This window comes from Lissotriton vulgaris, chromosome 1_1 (genome assembly GCF_964263255.1).
Source record: "Lissotriton vulgaris chromosome 1_1, aLisVul1.2, whole genome shotgun sequence".
In the NCBI taxonomy this organism is placed as follows: Eukaryota; Metazoa; Chordata; class Amphibia; order Caudata; family Salamandridae; genus Lissotriton; species Lissotriton vulgaris.
The window spans coordinates 25,291,488-25,311,383 of record NC_141685.1 but is presented as its reverse complement, the minus strand read 5'-3'; the positions used below and the strand labels follow the sequence as shown (position 1 = coordinate 25,311,383).

Here is a 19,896-nt window from a genome sequence, read left to right as displayed (position 1 = left end):
TCCCCAGGTCTTTTCCCTAAGGCTATAGCACTGGGGTTCTGTATGCCCTGTAGAGCTTGCGAAAGTGGCTTAAGAGTCCTATGGTTATGCCCGCCTGCTAGTGGATGCTGGTATGCCCTGATGTCTTTCCTTACAGGGGTTATGCAGGATGCTGCCTGTTGTAATTACAGCCGCTACCGAGGATGAAGGCCTGAGTTGGCCCTGCCTGACGCATAGTTCCTTAGGTGGAGGGGGGAAGAAACCTGATGTTTTATTACAGGTGTTCCTGCCTAATGTTAATGCCAGGTGATTCCTATTCTTTTTGCAGGAGTCACCAATGCCAGCTATTTTGGGTTCTTACCCCTAATGTTTGATTGCATGTTTAATGGGCAAATACGCCAAGTGCATTTTTCCCTTATATAGGTGTCACTGATGTTACATGCCAAATGCTAACCCTTTTATATTTCAGCTAGACACTATGGACTATGGACTAAACCCTTTTTGTCCCATGTAAATAATCCCCCACTGAAATACTTGGCTTGGGTGCCAGTTGGCGCCATGTTATGATTACCAGTGTATTTTTCCTTTTTACCTTGCAGGTTGGAGATAACACTAAAATTATTCTTTTCCAACCAAAGGTGGAGTTGCGTCTCTTTTGTAGTGTGCCTGGTGTGTCGTTTGTGGGTACTGCGTGAATGCTTCACATGTCCTCGAAGTTTGGCCTGCCCGCTTGATGCCATGCTACCCCCTTTGAGACTTGGGCAACCCCCATTTCCAACACACACATATTCGACTTTTTATCTTCAATGATGCCTGATGCTTTGTTTTTGACTGAAACCTGGCTTCATGCCAGTTCAGGCCCAGATGATGCCAGCGCTCTTCCTCCTGGTTATGTCATCTCCACAAGTGATCGATGCATTAAGAAAGGTGGTGGGATCGCTGTAATTTTTAAAGACATTTATCCTTGCAAACTTGAGCCTCAACCTTTCCCAGATTGTGAAGCTGCTCTGTTTAAACTGGCCATTTCTCCTCAAATGACCTTATCAGGTTTGCTTATTTATCGTCCTCCGGGGAATTCTAAGAACTGGTTGTCTACATTTTCCGATTTACTGGCCTCACTTGTTATGAAGGCTGCAAATTTTACTATCTTGGGGGACCTCAACTTTCACCTAGAGGACCGCCTGGACACGGGAAGCTCAACTCTGTTGACTGATCTTGAAGCTCTCAACCTGCTGTTAAACAATCAGGGTCCTACTCACCAGGCGGGTCATTTGTTGGACCCTATTATCTCCAACCTGGCGTGGGACTGTGGTGTACCTGCACTTCCTCTGGGATGGTCTGATCACTATGCCATCTCATTTAACAGCTTGAATGCTACAGTAATTCCCGCTTGGTGCTGAACACTTCAGATTTCCATTGTTCCCGACGAGCTCAGCTCGTCATGAGCACACGACCAGTGTACTGCATGACGAGCCGATACGGTCAATCCGGAGGTGAATTTTTTGATTAACCAGTCGCTTCGTGAGGCCCATGTTCCACATGCTTGGAAGCAGGCCCTCCTACTCCTCTTGCTCAAGAAGCCCACTCTGGACCCATCGCTCCCCGCCAATTACAGACCCATTTCTTTGTTGCCTAGTTTGGCCAAGTTCTGCGAAAAGGCGGTCACCTCGCAGCTTACTAGCTTTGTGACGAAGGCGGTCGTGCTGCATCCTGCTCAATCAGGGTTCCGAGCCGCCATAGCACGGAGTTGGCACTGCTAGAGGTGGTGGAGGCTATCAGGGAATGTTTGGATGCCGGCGGGAGAGCAGCTCTAGTGATGCTGGATCTCTCGGTGGCATTCGATACGGTTCCCCATGCTCTCCTCCTTGAGCGGCTGGATGCCATCGGTATTGCGGGCTCAGCCTGGAGCTGGCTTCGATCCTTCCTTGAGGATAGATCTCAGCAGGTCTGGCTGCCGCCATTTGCCTCGTCTCCATCCCCTCTCTCCACTGGTGTCCCGCAGGGCTCTTCGCTTAGCCCCCTTTTGTTTAACATCTATGTGACTCCCCTGATCTACCGGGCGGAGTCACTGGGGGCTAAGGTGATGGCCTATGCGGATGACATGCAGCTATTGTTCACCTGGAGAAGGGGCGAGGATTCGGTCAGTTCGGCTCAGTGTTGTCTCTCTGCTGTGTTTCGTTGGTTGTCCAACGCGCAGCTTAAATGTAACGAGGAGAAATCTGAGGTGCTCCTTTTCGGAGCTTTTTCTGCAGATTTCAGAGCCAGACTGTGGCCTCCAGACTTTCCGCCCCCTCAATCTGACAAAGGTCTTGCAAAAAATTTAGGGGTCTGGTTTGAGGAAAATTTGAATTTTGCGAAGCAAGTCAAAAAACTCACTGGGACTTGTTTTGGCTTACTGAGAACGCTACGCAAATTTCTCCCCCTCCTGCCTACAGAGGCTAAAGAAACGGTGGTCCGAGCGCTTATTCTTTCCAGGCTAGATTACTCCAACGCGCTTCTAATGGGCTGCCCGGGCTATCTGATAAAAAAACTGCAGGGAGTCCAAAACGCGGCGGCGAGGCTCCTGCTGGGCTTTTCGTCCAGGCAGAGTGTGCGGGTTCATCTCCGGCACCTTCACTGGCTCCCAGTTGAGGCTCGCCTGAAATTTAAAATGCTGGCCGTTGTCCAACGGGCATTGTATGGAGAGGGACCACTCTATCTTCAGAAGAGCTTCGCCTACTATATTCCATCTAGGCATTTGCGGTCCTCGGACCAACTCCTCATACAAAATCCGCGGTTTCTGCGTCATAGGCTGGGGGGCTGCTTTTTCACCCGCAAAGCTGGCCTTGCCTGGAATGAGCTTTCCCTTATGCTTAGGAAGGTCTCGGACCCGCTAGTCTTTAAGAAGAAATTGAAAACACTTTTGTTCTGAGCTCTTTCTTGTGATGCTTTCTTCTTGGCGGGCGGTGGGGGATTCATTGTAGCAGCGCCGGGACACTTTGAGTAGCCGTGCGCTTTAGAAATACAGTATAACATAACATAACGTAACAGCTCGTCATGAGCAGGGAAGGGGTTAAATTAGCCACCCCAGGGGATATCTGGTTGACCAGCAGTGATGACTTATGTAGTAGGCTTGGAAAAACTTAGACTTAGGCTCCCTTAACAATTTGCTAAGGGAAAATTCCCCGGACACGAACTTACCCTGTTGGTCTTTAACCCCTTCCATGCTGGTGACGAACCCCAGCCGTCATGCACTACGGTGCTCGTGTGCTGATGACGGCTGGGGTTCGTCATGACCCGCCCCTGTTCGTTTGTTTACCGCACGGGGGCGGAATCGGGCCAGCAGGAAAGGGGTTAAACATTGCAGTATCCAACTGGCTAGCCAAGTCTATTGACATATGTCTGCCTATGGCAGCAAAACGCAGTTCGACCCACCATCCTCCTGCCCCATGGTTTAATAATGAGCTAAAGGACATGAAATCAAAATGTAAACACTTAGAAAGAAGATGGCGTAAGACTTACTCTTTGAATAGTAAGTCAGACTATAAGGCCTCCTTAAACAAATATCATCTGGCATGTAAAGCGGCGAAAATATCCTTTGTGTCGAATGCCATCTCCACCTCAGTGAATCGTCCTCGGGCCTTATTTTCCATGGTTAAGAAGTTGGCAGGATCTAAAACGACTCCATTGCCTCCAGCCTTAGATGATACCCAATGCAATGATATTGCAAATTACTTTACCGCTAAGGTTGAAACAATATATAGCTCATTAAAGACCCCAAATTCTGTGAATATTGTGAGTTCTCTGACCAAGATGGCAAGCGGGATTCATCATTCCCTAGCAACTAAGATATCTACATGGTTGCCTTTCGATGATGAATCTTTCTTGGATTGTTTAACCAGGGTAAAATCTGTCTCCTCTTTAGATCCTCTCCCCGCAAACATCTTGCAACAGCATTTTCGAGAAGTGCATGGTATTCTCAAAGCTCTTTTAAATGCTTCTTTACGAGAATCCTGCATTCCCCTTGAATGGAAACGTGCAATGGGTGGTTCCTTTGCTGAAAAAGTTTGGAGCGGATCCCACGGTCATGTCAAATTTCCGCCCTATCTCACTGCTGCCGGCCCTTTCTAAGATTCTGGAAAAGCATGTCAACTGTCAACTTTCAGCCCATGTGGATCATTTAGGCTTTTTGCACCCATCACAATTGGGATTCAGAACTCATTTTTCTACGGAAACCACCTTGCTGGGGTTTACGGAGAAGCTGCGCTCCTGCTTGGACAGAGGGGAGACAACAGCGCTCATTTTACTTGATCTGAGTGCCGCATTTGACACAGTGTCACATTCCATCCTTATAAAGTCTCTCCAGTCGGCAGGAGTTGTAGGGCCTGCGCTATCCTGGCTGCCCTCCTTCCTTAGCGACCGCACATTTCATGTTTTCTCTTCTGATTCTTCATCTACCATCAGGTCACTTGCATACGGAGTTCCCCCAGGGGTCCACTCTGAGCCCTGTGCTCTTTAACATCTATGTGAGACCCCTGACATCAATTGTAGAGGATGCGGGTCTATCCCTCTTCTCGTACGCCGATGACACGCAAATCATCTTCTCCCTGTCCTCTACCAAGGAAAGGTCTTCTTCCCTTTACGTGGGTCTACGACGGGTGTTGGAGTGGATGAGTGCTAACTTGATGAAATTAAATGGAGAGAAAACCAAGGTGGTTATCCTAGGCAAACACAAGCATCTTTGGGGGCCCCAAAATTGGCCATTGGAAATGGGCCCTCTGCCTCAACCGGTTACCCAAGTGCGTAACCTGGGGTTTATCCTCGATAACACCATCTCAATACGGCAACAGGTGGTTAGCGTCGCTTCCACATGCTTTACTATTCTAAGATGGCTGTGGAAGATTTTTATTTTTTTTAAAGTTTTATATAGCGCTTGCTAGACCCGGAGGTATCAGAGCGCTTTACATGAGCATCAGACCATAGTTACAGGTTCCATCGTTACAAAGATTACACAGTTCTTAGAGCATGGCAACTTAGTTATTTGTAAGGTCGAGATAAACAATGAGCACAAATACGTAAGGGGAAAAGCAGGCAAGGTGAGAGATTCAGGGGAGGGGGGTTGGAGCAGGGGAAGTAGAAAGATAATGAGGTGGGAAAGAGGAGGGGAGGGTGAGAGACACAGCATGGGAAGAGGAGGGGAAGGGTGACAGGGACATAAACCGGTAGACGAGTCAAGGCAACATCCAAAGTCCAGTAAGCTGTGATCCCAGGGGAAGTGGTATCCCTTCCCTAGCTCTGTTGCGAGAGGCTCCCTTTACGCAGTGGACTTTCTCAGAGGGGTCTCTGAGACTCCAAGACCTACATACTGGATCCTTCCCCAAAAAGGGGAGAGGGAGTGCTTAGTCAAAGGGCACAAAGGACAGGGGGGTAGGCAGAGTAGCAGGCAAGGGGATAGATCCACTAAAAGAACTGTGGTCCAGGCGCTGATCACCTCGCGCCTGAACAACGGGAATGCTCTGTACCTTGGAGGAAATCAAGAGGCGCTGAAGAAACTCCAGGTAGTCTAAAATTTAGCTGCCCGTCTTAAATTTCAGATCCCAAGGAGATCCTCCATCTCTCCTGTTTTGCGGGATTTGCACGTGTTCCACATTGAAAGCCGTATTAAATTTAAGAACTTGTGTCTTATTTTTAAAATCAACCAAGGGTCTGCCCCTCTCTATCTTGAGGAGATTGTCCACCCCTATGTCCCTTTGCGGGCCCTACGCTCAGCCACTCAGGGCAACTTGGTAACACCCAGTTGTCGACTATCCAGAATGGGTGGTCGTTCCTTTGCGTTCCTCGGCCCCAGATTATGGAATTCTCTTCCCTGGTCTATGAAGCAGGAACCTTATTGTGTTCATGACCATCTCGGATTGTTTCCTTTTTATTGTGTACTGTTCTGTAATTCTATGTAAATTGCCTCAAAATTATCTGTTGTGCAGGAGTGATATGTAAAACTGTTAAGTATAAAAATAAATTAAAGGAGCACTGTTGCGCTATAGCTACTGTAAATAAATCCTCGTCTTCAGAACTACAAACCTTAACGTTACACCAAACATCGAAAGGGTAAAAGGAGCTGATGTTCTGCGACTAATGATCCACAATAGTACTGTGCACGTTCTAACGCCCTCAGTTACTGCCATTACGTCAGTGGTGCAAAAACGTACTTATTAGTTCATTCATTAAATATCAGACTAACACCTTATTACTGCATTGCTAAGAACCTATGCAAATAGATTTGAGAAAAAAACGTCAGTCACAAAATAAGTTGCTGCCCGCTATAATTTAAAGAATATTATCTGCTAGAAAAATTTCAACAGGGGTTAACAGGGCTGCTTCCAGACATATTTTGCTCAATTCAAGTGTTAAGAAGATTACACACAATTTGTTTTAGAGATAAATGCTGAACATTTTCTAAACAAGCCCAACTCTAAAATCAGATTCACTCTTACCGTGGCATATAAGCAAGAGAAAACTAAACGTAGAGATACTAACTCTAGGAATACACCTTATAAAAACACGGACTGTGAGAACAAATTCAGTGTTCAAACCCGCCTCAATCGAGGCAAAATAACCGAAGTTGGGCAAAAAAGTTATCTGTGCCAAAAAATATACAGCCATAACTCTTATCTCACAGAATTTGACAGAATGCGCACTGGGAAAAAACGCTCTCAGTGCAATGTATGCCAAAAAAGTTTCAGCCGTAAATCTTATCTCACAGAGCATATGAGAATCCACACTGGGGAAAAACCTTATCAGTGCTCTGAATGCCAGAAAAGGTTTAGTGTCAAACCGAGTCTATATCTACATGCATTAACCCACTCTGCGGAAAAACCTTATCAGTGCGATGAATGCCCAAAAAGTTTCAGACGTAAATCTCATTTCACTGAACATATGAGAGTCCACTCTGGGGAAAAACCTTATCAGTGCTCTGAATGCCAGAAAAGGTTTTGTAACAAACAAAGTCTTTCTCGACATGTAATAAACCACTCTGGTGAAAAACCTTACCAGTGCGCTGAATGCCAGAAATGTTTCAGTGACAAAAACAGTCTCACTCGGCATATAAGAACCCACACTGAGGATGAACCTTATCAGTGCACTGATTGCAAAAAATGTTTCATTGACAAAAACAGTCTCACTCAGCATAGAAGAACCCACACTGGGGATAAACCTTTTCAGTGCACGGATTGCCAAAAATGTTTCATTGACAAAAACAGTCTCACTAAGCATAGAAGAACCCACACTAGGGATAAACCTTTTCAGTGCTCTGAATGCCAGAAATGTTTCAGTTACAAAAGCAGACTCACTGAACATACAAGAATCCACTCTGGGGAAACCCCTTATCAGTGCTCTGAATGCCCCAAACATTTCAAACTTAAATCACTTCTAACTGCACATGTGAGAATCCACACTGGAGAAAAACCTTATCAGTGCTCTGAATGCCTGAAAACTTTGTGTAACAAACAAAGTCTTTCTCGACATGCAATAACCCATTCTGTTGAACAACCTTATCAGTGCTCTGAATGCCAGAAATGTTTCAGTATAAAAAGTAGTCTCACACAGCATACAAAGATCCACGCTTGGGGAAAACGTTATCAGTGCTCTGAATGCCAGAAATGTTTCAGTCAAAAAGGCTGTCTCACTCGGCATACAAGAACCCACACTGGGGAAAAACCTTATCAGTGCTCTGAATGCCAGAAACATTTCAGTGAAAAATGCCATCTCACGCTGCATTTAAAAACCCACACTGGGGAAAAACCTTATCAGTGCTCTGAATGCCAGAAATGTTTCAGTGAAAAAGGACATCTCACGCTGCATTTAAAAACCCACACTGGGGAAAAACCTTATCAGTGCTCTCAATGCCAGAAATGTTTCATTGACAAAGGAAGTCTTTCTCGACATACAATAACCCACACTGTCGAAAAACCTTATCAGTGCTCTGAATGCCCAAAAGATTTCAAACTTAAATCACTTCTAACTGCACATGTGAGAGTCCACACTGGGGAAAAACCTTATCAGTGCTCTGAATGCCAGAGATGCTTTAGTGACAAAATGCGACTCACTAAACATACAAGGACCCACACTTGGGTAAAGCGTTATCAGTGCACTGAATGCGACAAATGTTTCAGTGAAAAAAGCAGTCTCACTCAGCATATAAGAACCCACACTGGGGAAAAACCTTATCAGTGCTCTGAATGCCACAAATGTTTCAGTACAAAAAACAGTCTCATTCATCATATAAGAACCCACACTGGGGAAAAACCTTATAAGTGCTCTGAATGCCAGATATGTTTCATTCAAAAAAGAAGTCTTACTCAGCACATAAGAACCCACACTGGGGAAAAACCTTATCAATGCTCTGAATGCCAGAAATCTTTCATTTACAAAAACAGTCTCACTCATCATAGAAGAATCCACACTGGGGAAAATCCTTATCAGTGCTTCGAATGCCAAAAATGTTTTAGCCAAAAATCTAATCTCACTGAACATGTGAGAATCCACACTGGAGAAAAAAAATTATCAGTGCTTTAAATGTCAGAAATGATTCAGAGGTAGAGATGGTACACAAAAACAGGGCTGTAAATTGCTTTTGTACAATACAAGTTAAGCAAAGGCTATTCTTAGAAGACATAATTTATATGAAATAGTCCCTGTATAGTCAATGTTTTGACCATTCCAGTTACTTACCGTGGGCTCATCAGGATGGTAGATCGCCATCTCTCCCATATGCTTCTCACACTATAGTCAATCCAAAATGCCTTCAGTATTGATACAGTGCCTATTTATTCGTTTACGTTTACTTTCCAGTTGGCCCAGTAACATTTTCCTTTTGGGAGGAGGTACGATTTTGATCATTCAAATGTAACTCCTGTAGAGGCGCACATTTCCACAAAGGATATCGCATTCACAGTGTATCCTTCCTGCTACATGGGATATGGGTGTGGCCCGGAGTGTTTTTCAAAATCATCCAATTTTCTTTTGTATATTTAGAAAGCTTCTTTCCTATCCTTGTGCTTGTGAACATGAATTGTATTAAAAATACAAGCCTTGACCAAGCCAATAAACTCTTCGATAGATATTGTTTGCTGTGTTTTTCTCTGCCAGGCGCACAACATATAGACTGTTCACAGACTTTCTATAGAATGCTTCGTTCTGCGCAGATCAACTCTAAGCAGCTGGAGGTAAACAGTAATTGTAATGTATTTGCATTTATATAACGCTTACTACCCCTGATGAACACCTTGTTTGTTCCAACCTGAATCTGTTTCAAAACAGGGACAAAAAAAGTTTATCGTTGTCCCTTGCTGGTCAAAAGGGTAAAACAGATTCACCTAACATTACAGTGTACCACATAAAAAAATTGTGATTCTGTGTACAAATTAAAACTAGCATGCATATAGAAATGGGCCCTACACATACTTCTAGCACATCTTATACAAAAAAATGCTAACTACATTGTCATCCGGAAATAGTCATTAGCGCCTACTCAGAGGCAAATGCCACTTAGAATTGTCTGTCACTTCAAGCTAACAAAAGTCAATTGATATAAAAGCAGTATTGAATTTTTTAACATTATGTACTCTTACCAATATTTAGAGCATCAATTTTATATGACACACGATAAAAAAAGGAGTTGTTTATATTTACTAAACTTCCAGAAACATTCGATTAACCAGTTATAAAGTCACGTCTAGCTTAGTTAGTAAATAGTCTTCTTTTTTTTAATAGAAATTATTTCACATTGTTACTGGATCTGCATGGCTAAACACTTATAAGGTCCCAAAGGCGCGCATGTGTTCAGCGGGTGCGCCAGAGGCAAGCCCGTCTGTGCCCGTCCGCGACCAGCGCCCAGCCATTATGTTGCAACCAATATAATTCCATCTAGCTTTCGTAGATATACCGCTGAGGAACTTATGGTATTCAGAGGTAAAACCTCTTCATCTTGTATTGTGTGCAACTCCCTTCTGCATCAGGATCTCCAAACGATCTCCTGCCCGCGAAGATGATGGTCTCTCTAGGGAGCCTGCTTTCTCAAAGCTTCTGTACATTAATTAATCTCTCTCTTAAGGAAGGACAAGTGCCCAGTGTCTAGAAAAAGGCAATTGTGAACCCTATTCGTAAAAACGCTGCGCTGCCATGGTCAGACCTGAACAACCTCCGCCTGATCTCCCTCTTACCCCATCTGAGTAAGATGACTGAGAAACATGCCAATACACACCTGTCTAAATACATCGAGGCAGCAGACGGTCTGGACCCTTCTCAATCTGGGTTCAGACAAAATCACAGCACCGAATCAGCTCTCCTCTCTGTGACCGATACCATCCGGATGGCACAGGATAGAGAAGGATCCATGATTCTGGTGCTGTTGGATTTGTCTGCTGCCTTCGACACAGTGTCTCATGCTATTCTTCTCAGTCGTCTGAAGAAGGTAGGGATAGGCGGAACGGCGCTAGCATGGCTAGAAAGTTTCATCACTGGCCGCTCACAAAGTGTTCGTTTGGGCTCCCATTTCTCCATCTCTAGGGAGCTCACCAAGGGGGTTCCACAGGGCTCATGCCTAAGCCCCACATTGTTCAATGTGTATGTGGCCCTTTTGGCTGAAATTGTGAGAGAATATGGGTACCCACCAATATCATACGCAAATGACACTCAGCTGCTGTTTCCCTTTCAGACAATGACGCCAGCAGTTAAAAACTCCTTTGCTGCTGGGATGAGAGCTGTATCCCAATGGATGACCTCTAATTGCCTGCAATGTACCGTAGGCAAGACGGAGGTCATGCTCTTTGGAGAGGCCCCGCTCCTATGGTCACCTGAGTGGTGGCCTCCCAAACTAGGCTCTGTCCCTACTCCCAAAGAGGTAGTAAAAAACTTGGGGGTTCGACTTGATCAATCCTTTACACTTAAAGATCAGGTCAATCAGGTGACAGGATCTTGCTTTAGGGTCATTGGACTTCTGAGAAGGGTTTTCCCTTATCTAGCGGACTGCCATAGGAAACCTTTAGTCCAGGCATTGGTAATCAGTAGACTGGACTACTGTAATGGGCTGCTCATCTCTGCCAATGAGTAACAACTTGGTAGACTACAGGTAGCCCAAAATACAGTGGCCAGACTGATCTTGAATGTTCCATCTAGATCCCCGTCACGCCCTCTATTGAACAAATTACACTGGCTGCCTATTCACCAGAGGGTGAAGTTCAAGATATGCTGTACAATTCACAAATGCCTGTCTGGTGCTGGTCCTAAGTACCTATCAGAAATTTTCAGACCTTATGAGCCTGGTTGTTCTCTGCGCTCTCAGACCCAATCTCTGCTCCAAGTACCACGGATTAAAAAGGAAAGACAGGGAGGCCGAGCCCTCTTCTACTGAGGCCCCACCCTCTGGAACTCCCTGCCTCTTACCCTTAGGCAAAATCCTAATTTGGCCACCTTTAGGAAATGCTTAAAGACTTACTTGTTCCTGACCATGTAGATATCTTTTCACTGCTTGATGGTTTTTCTTTCTGGATATAGCTTTGGTAAGAACACAAGCGCGGAGATACCCCTTCGGGGGTCGAATTCCTGCGCTATATAAGCAAATAAATATATAAATAAATATATTCAACTGCCTTAGTTGGGGTTTTAAGTTGGGATCTAATCACCCGAACTCTGCCACACCCTCATCTCGAGGCAGAGATATCCCGTAATTAAAATCTCCCCCTCTAAGGTAGGCAAACATCTCAATTTCTGGAGCATCAATTGTCATTCCCTCGCGAAGAACAAAGCACACATATTCGACTTTTTATCTTCAATGATGCCTGATGCTTTGTTTTTGACTGAAACCTGGCTTCATGCCAGTTCAGGCCCAGATGATGCCAGCGCTCTTCCTCCTGGTTATGTCATCTCCACAAGTGATCGATGCATTAAGAAAGGTGGTGGGATCGCTGTAATTTTTAAAGACATTTATCCTTGCAAACTTGAGCCTCAACCTTTCCCAGATTGTGAAGCTGCTCTGTTTAAACTGGCCATTTCTCCTCAAATGACCTTATCAGGTTTGCTTATTTATCGTCCTCCGGGGAATTCTAAGAACTGGTTGTCTACATTTTCCGATTTACTGGCCTCACTTGTTATGAAGGCTGCAAATTTTACTATCTTGGGGGACCTCAACTTTCACCTAGAGGACCGCCTGGACACGGGAAGCTCAACTCTGTTGACTGATCTTGAAGCTCTCAACCTGCTGTTAAACAATCAGGGTCCTACTCACCAGGCGGGTCATTTGTTGGACCCTATTATCTCCAACCTGGCGTGGGACTGTGGTGTACCTGCACTTCCTCTGGGATGGTCTGATCACTATGCCATCTCATTTAACAGCTTGAATGCTACAGTAATTCCCGCTTGGTGCTGAACACTTCAGATTTCCATTGTTCCCGACGAGCTCAGCTCGTCATGAGCACACGACCAGTGTACTGCATGACGAGCCGATACGGTCAATCCGGAGGTGAATTTTTTGATTAACCAGTCGCTTCGTGAGGCCCATGTTCCACATGCTTGGAAGCAGGCCCTCCTACTCCTCTTGCTCAAGAAGCCCACTCTGGACCCATCGCTCCCCGCCAATTACAGACCCATTTCTTTGTTGCCTAGTTTGGCCAAGTTCTGCGAAAAGGCGGTCACCTCGCAGCTTACTAGCTTTGTGACGAAGGCGGTCGTGCTGCATCCTGCTCAATCAGGGTTCCGAGCCGCCCATAGCACGGAGTTGGCACTGCTAGAGGTGGTGGAGGCTATCAGGGAATGTTTGGATGCCGGCGGGAGAGCATCTCTAGTGATGCTGGATCTCTCGGTGGCATTCGATACGGTTCCCCATGCTCTCCTCCTTGAGCGGCTGGATGCCATCGGTATTGCGGGCTCAGCCTGGAGCTGGCTTCGATCCTTCCTGGAGGATAGATCTCAGCAGGTCTGGCTGCCGCCATTTGCCTCGTCTCCATCCCCTCTCTCCACTGGTGTCCCGCAGGGCTCTTCGCTTAGCCCCCTTTTGTTTAACATCTATGTGACTCCCCTGATCTACCGGGCGGAGTCACTGGGGGCTAAGGTGATGGCCTATGCGGATGACATGCAGCTATTGTTCACCTGGAGAAGGGGCGAGGATTCGGTCAGTTCGGCTCAGTGTTGTCTCTCTGCTGTGTTTCGTTGGTTGTCCAACGCGCAGCTTAAATGTAACGAGGAGAAATCTGAGGTGCTCCTTTTCGGAGCTTTTTCTGCAGATTTCAGAGCCAGACTGTAGCCTCCAGACTTTCCGCCCCCTCAATCTGACAAAGGTCTTGCAAAAAATTTAGGGGTCTGGTTTGAGGAAAATTTGAATTTTGCGAAGCAAGTCAAAAAACTCACTGGGACTTGTTTTGGCTTACTGAGAACGCTACGCAAATTTCTCCCCCTCCTGCCTACAGAGGCTAAAGAAACGGTGGTCCGAGCGCTTATTCTTTCCAGGCTAGATTACTCCAACGCGCTTCTAATGGGCTGCCCGGGCTATCTGATAAAAAAACTGCAGGGAGTCCAAAACGCGGCGGCGAGGCTCCTGCTGGGCTTTTCGTCCAGGCAGAGTGTGCGGGTTCATCTCCGGCACCTTCACTGGCTCCCAGTTGAGGCTCGCCTGAAATTTAAAATGCTGGCCTTTGTCCAACGGGCATTGTATGGAGAGGGCCCACTCTATCTTCAGAAGAGCTTCGCCAACTATATTCCATCTAGGCATTTGCGGTCCTCGGACCAACTCCTCATACAAAATCCGCGGTTTCTGCGTCATAGGCTGGGGGGCTGCTCTTTCACCCGCAAAGCTGGCCTTGCCTGGAATGAGCTTTCCCTTATGCTTAGGAAGGTCTCGGACCCGCTAGTCTTTAAGAAGAAATTGAAAACACTTTTGTTCTGAGCTCTTTCTTGTGATGCTTTCTTCTTGGCGGGCGGTGGGGGATTCATTGTAGCAGCGCCGGGACACTTTGAGTAGCCGTGCGCTTTAGAAATACAGTATAACATAACATAACGTAACAGCTCGTCATGAGCAGGGAAGGGGTTAAATTAGCCACCCCAGGGGATATCTGGTTGACCAGCAGTGATGACTTATGTAGTAGGCTTGGAAAAACTTAGACTTAGGCTCCCTTAACAATTTGCTAAGGGAAAATTCCCCGGACACGAACTTACCCTGTTGGTCTTTAACCCCTTCCATGCTGGTGACGAACCCCAGCCGTCATGCACTACGGTGCTCGTGTGCTGATGACGGCTGGGGTTCGTCATGACCCGCCCCTGTTCGTTTGTTTACCGCACGGGGGCGGAATCGGGCCAGCAGGGAAGGGGTTAAACATTGCAGTATCCAACTGGCTAGCCAAGTCTATTGACATATGTCTGCCTATGGCAGCAAAAAGCAGTTCGACCCACCATCCTCCTGCCCCATGGTTTAATAATGAGCTAAAGGACATGAAATCAAAATGTAAACACTTAGAAAGAAGATGGCGTAAGACTTACTCTTTGAATAGTAAGTCAGACTATAAGGCCTCCTTAAACAAATATCATCTGGCATGTAAAGCGGCGAAAATATCCTTTGTGTCGAATGCCATCTCCACCTCAGTGAATCGTCCTCGGGCCTTATTTTCCATGGTTAAGAAGTTGGCAGGATCTAAAACGACTCCATTGCCTCCAGCCTTAGATGATACCCAATGCAATGATATTGCAAATTACTTTACCGCTAAGGTTGAAACAATATATAGCTCATTAAAGACCCCAAATTCTGTGAATATTGTGAGTTCTCTGACCAAGATGGCAAGCGGGATTCATCATTCCCTAGCAACTAAGATATCTACATGGTTGCCTTTCGATGATGAATCTTTCTTGGATTGTTTAACCAGGGTAAAATCTGTCTCCTCTTTAGATCCTCTCCCCGCAAACATCTTGCAACAGCATTTTCGAGAAGTGCATGGTATTCTCAAAGCTCTTTTAAATGCTTCTTTACGAGAATCCTGCATTCCCCTTGAATGGAAACGTGCAATGGGTGGTTCCTTTGCTGAAAAAGTTTGGAGCGGATCCCACGGTCATGTCAAATTTCCGCCCTATCTCACTGCTGCCGGCCCTTTCTAAGATTCTGGAAAAGCATGTCAACTGTCAACTTTCAGCCCATGTGGATCATTTTAGCTTTTTGCACCCATCACAATTGGGATTCAGAACTCATTTTTCTACGGAAACCACCTTGCTGGCGTTTACGGAGAAGCTGCGCTCCTGCTTGGACAGAGGGGAGACAACGGCGCTCATTTTACTTGATCTGAGTGCCGCATTTGACACAGTGTCACATTCCATCCTTATAAAGTCTCTCCAGTCGGCAGGAGTTGTAGGGCCTGCGCTATCCTGGCTGCCCTCCTTCCTTAGCGACCGCACATTTCATGTTTTCTCTTCTGATTCTTCATCTACCATCAGGTCACTTGCATACGGAGTTCCCCCAGGGGTCCACTCTGAGCCCTGTGCTCTTTAACATCTATGTGAGACCCCTGACATCAATTGTAGAGGATGCGGGTCTATCCCTCTTCTCGTACGCCGATGACACGCAAATCATCTTCTCCCTGTCCTCTACCAAGGAAAGGTCTTCTTCCCTTTACGTGGGTCTACGACGGGTGTTGGAGTGGATGAGTGCTAACTTGATGAAATTAAATGGAGAGAAAACCAAGGTGGTTATCCTAGGCAAACACAAGCATCTTTGGGGGCCCCAAAATTGGCCATTGGAAATGGGCCCTCTGCCTCAACCGGTTACCCAAGTGCGTAACCTGGGGTTTATCCTCGATAACACCATCTCAATACGGCAACAGGTGGTTAGCGTCGCTTCCACATGCTTTACTATTCTAAGATGGCTGTGGAAGATTTTTATTTTTTTTAAAGTTTTATATAGCGCGTGCTAGACCCGGAGGTATCAGAGCGCTTTACATGAGCATCAGACCATAGTTACAGGTTCCATCGTTACAAAGGTTACACAGTTCTTAGAGCATGGCAACTTAGTTATTTGTAAGGTCGAGATAAACAATGAGCACAAATACGTAAGGGGAAAAGCAGGCAAGGTGAAAGATTCAGGGGGGGTTGGAGCAGGGGAAGTAGAAAGATAATGAGGCGGGAAAGAGGAGGGGAGGGTGAGAGACACAGCATGGGAAGAGGAGGGGAAGGGTGACAGGGACATAAACCGGTAGACGAGTCAAGGCAACATCCAAAGTCCAGTAAGCTGTGATCCCAGGGGAAGTGGTATCCCTTCCCTAGCTCTGTTGCGAGAGGCTCCCTTTACGCAGTGGACTCTCTCAGAGGGGTCTCTGAGACTCGGCCTACATACTGGATCCTTCCCCAAAAAGGGGAGAGGGAGTGCTTTGGCAAGGGGTGCCATAACATGCCTCAAGTGTGAGTGGCTCCCTTGGCGCAGTGGACTCACTCAGCATGTTCGCTGAGACTCCAGAGTATAAATATTGGATCTTTCCCCAACAAGGGGAGAAGGAGTCCTTAGTCAAAGGGCACAAAGGACAGGGGGGTAGGCAGAGTAGCAGGCAAGGGGATAGATCCACTAAAAGAACTGTGGTCCAGGCGCTGATCACCTCGCGCCTGAACAACGGGAATGCTCTGTACCTTGGAGGAAATCAAGAGGCGCTGAAGAAACTCCAGGTAGTGTAAAATTTAGCTGCCCGTCTTAAATTTCAGATCCCAAGGAGATCCTCCATCTCTCCTGTTTTGCGGGATTTGCACTGGCTCCACATTGAAAGCCGTATTAAATTTAAGAACTTGTGTCTTATTTTTAAAATCAACCAAGGGTCTGCCCCTCTCTATCTTGAGGAGATTGTCCACCCCTATGTCCCTTTGCGGGCCCTACGCTCAGCCACTCAGGGCAACTTGGTAACACCCAGTTGTCGACTATCCAGAATGGGTGGTCGTTCCTTTGCGTTCCTCGGCCCCAGATTATGGAATTCTCTTCCCTGGTCTATGAAGCAGGAACCATGTTATCTTAGGTTCCGGCGAGATCTTAAGACCTGGCTGTTTTCTCAGTGATGAGTTATCTAGTTATTCAGTCCTGTCCAGGGTAGCTGTGCGCAATATAAAATTAATTAATAATAATAATAATAATAATAATAATAAGGTGAGACATATTGGCTAAGACAATGCTTTTTATTGATTGATCAGTGCTCTGAATGCCAGGAAAGGTTTTGTAACAAACAAAGTCTTTCTCGGCATGCAATAACCCATTCTGTGGAATAACCTTATCAGTGCCCTGAATGCCAGAAAGGTTTCAGTATAAAAAGTAAATAACCAGTGGCATTCCTTGTCTCAATTCAGGCCCTCAGTGCCTTGTGATTTTGCTCCTTTTTGGTGATTCCTGCTGTGGAAATTTTAAACTTTTTGCAGAAGCTCTTGAGCTGCTTGTTGGTGTAGCTTTCTAATTTCTCTTCTTCCCAATCACAGTCATCATATGCAACGGAGGCTGTCCCCTCCTCTCTGACTGAACCAGGCATGATTAAAAAATGGAGATCCCTGGCAAAAGCAAGTATCAAAAGTACCTGGTTGCGTTATGGTCTGCACTCACTAAGTAGTGTTCACCAATCACTGTACATGCTCCACAAAATTCAAATTCGGATTTCTTTCCGCTGCCTACCAATGTTAGGTAGGTACATGTGACAAGCAGGGACCCTCTCCTCTAGTCAGGGCAAGGGAATTACCCTCACAAAATAACCCCTGCTCACCCTCTGGGTTGCGTGGCGCGAGCAGTCAAGGCTTATTTCAGAGGCGATGTAAGTTAAGCAGTTGTGACCACATACAGTAACCCAGTGACAACACTACAATTGGACACCACACAAAGTTTTATATCAAAAATACGTATACTTTATAGAGTTACCACAAGACCAATAAAAGACAAAAAGAATTCACTGTACTATTAAATTTCAAGAGTTCTGGATAAAAAGGTGTAAATCAACTTTCTGTGCGAGTCAGTAGCCTCGTCCAGCTTTATCGTGCTGAAAGAACAGAGACTAACAAACCCAGCGGACCGTGGCAGTCCGGGCCTACTCAAATGTCGGCAGACTCAAACACAGTACCTTTTCCTTGGGGCGGCCGGCACGGATGTGCGAGAGGTTCCGGGGATCGTCGCGTGTACAAAAAAAAAGTGTTGCAGGTCACGGTGTCCCTTCCGTCGCGGTGCAGGCTACAGCTTGTTGACGGCTTCGGTGAGTTCAGAGCTTGCGTTGTTCAGGGCGGACGTTGCTCGTTGCGGTGCTTCCAGCTTTACGGTGCGGCGTTCGAGCCAGAGTTCGGGAGCTGGCGTCGATCAGTCCGGACAGCGGTGCGAGTCGGGTGGTGCGTCGCGAACTGTGCGGGGCGGTCCCAGGACTCGAAGTCAGCAGCAGTGACTGCGTCGGTCAGACCAGTTCGATTCGGTGTAGCGAGGCGTTGCACGTTGTGGTGTCCTTCCAGTCGCGGTGCAGGCTACGGCTCGTTGACGGCGTCGGTGAGGCGGACGTTGCTCAGTGCGGTGCCAACAGGACACCGGGCCGGTCGGGAAAGTCGGTCACAGCTCCCTACCTCTGTAGCCACTTGTTTCCAGCAGCAATTCACAAAGTCCACTGGTCCTGGGACTTCAGTCAGGGGGCAAGCTCTCTTCCAAGCCCTTGGAGATCTTTTTGCACAAGTTGAAAATAAAGGTAAAGTCCACAAAGTCTTTCCTCCTCTCTAGGCAGTTCAGGCAACCACTGCAGGCCAATCTCCCAAGCAGCACTTCAGCTTGGGAATAGTCTCTCCTCAGTTTCTTCAGGTTCCTTCTCCTCAGCAGAGGTTTCGTCTTGTCAGTTCCAGGAGTGATCTAATTTCATGGGCTCAGGGTCCTAATACTTATACCCCATAAACCTTTTTTCTCTAAGGGGAGAGGAGCCTGTGCCCATTTCGAGACAGTCCTGAAGCACTCTGCTTACCAGACTTCTCCTTTCCTTTCACAGCACAGGGAAGGCACATCAGACTCTCCACAGGAGGTGGAGTCAGCATTGTGGAAGGCAAGTACAGTCCAGGAGCACTTTGTTGACAGTCTTCCTCCTCTTCTTTCAGTGTGCAGGGCAGAGACATCAGACACACCACAGGGGATGGAGCAGGCATTGTAGAGGAAAGGCGCAGCCCTATTCAGGTCTGAGGTGCAACTCCTCCCTCCCATCTTGGATGCAGATCTCCCTATTCACCACCGGTGAGCCCCATCCTGTCTCCTGGAATTCCCCAGTCCTGTCACACACAAACCCAGACAAGGAATACACAACCTAGCAGAGGCGGGCTCAAATGGTTAGGGAAGTAAATACCTACTTTCTAAAAGTGGTATTTTCAAACACAGAAAATTAAAATAAACTTTACTAAAAGATATATTTTATTATTCTGAGTCCAGGCATACTAAACTCGAATTTCTACCATGTTCTCTGGGTCTGCTGGGATCATTAACATGTAACAATGCAGCCCATTCTCCAGTATTAGGGGTGTCTTTCATAGATTCACATGCTTGAATATTCCCCGTCGTCGAAGTGGGAGTCCCACGGTACATAAAATAGCAGTAATATATGCATATATAAGTAAAATTATTATAATTCTAAAAAATACATATACATATATATAAAATACAGTAAACTCAAAAGTACCATAGAACTGAATAGGCCCATAGAAAGCCTAAGGGAGAAAACACAACTTGGTAACATATCAGTGTCATTATGTTTTGGTCCAAATTCCAGCCAATCAGGCTGCAGTTCCCTCTAGAACCTTCTCCTCAGAAGCCCAAGACCTCAGATTTTCTACCGCACGTCGTGTGAAGGGAGTCTCCCTGAGCTCTGCTCAGTTTTTTTCTTCAACTCTAGCTGTTATTTCTTCAAAAATGTCTTCAAGTAAGAAATCTTTGTTTAAAGC

At 46.2% G+C, this 19,896-nt stretch overlaps 1 protein-coding gene across 1 annotated transcript in view; it reads left to right on the top strand.

Annotated features, from left to right (window-relative positions):
* LOC147737022 (uncharacterized) overlaps positions 1-19,896 on the top strand; it is a 51,623-nt gene that overhangs the window by 12,880 nt on the left and 18,847 nt on the right. The window contains 2 exon segments of the mRNA XM_086922615.1: positions 6,382-8,508; positions 8,510-8,558. Of these exon segments, the coding sequence (XP_086778741.1) occupies positions 6,382-8,508; positions 8,510-8,558 (2,176 nt within the window).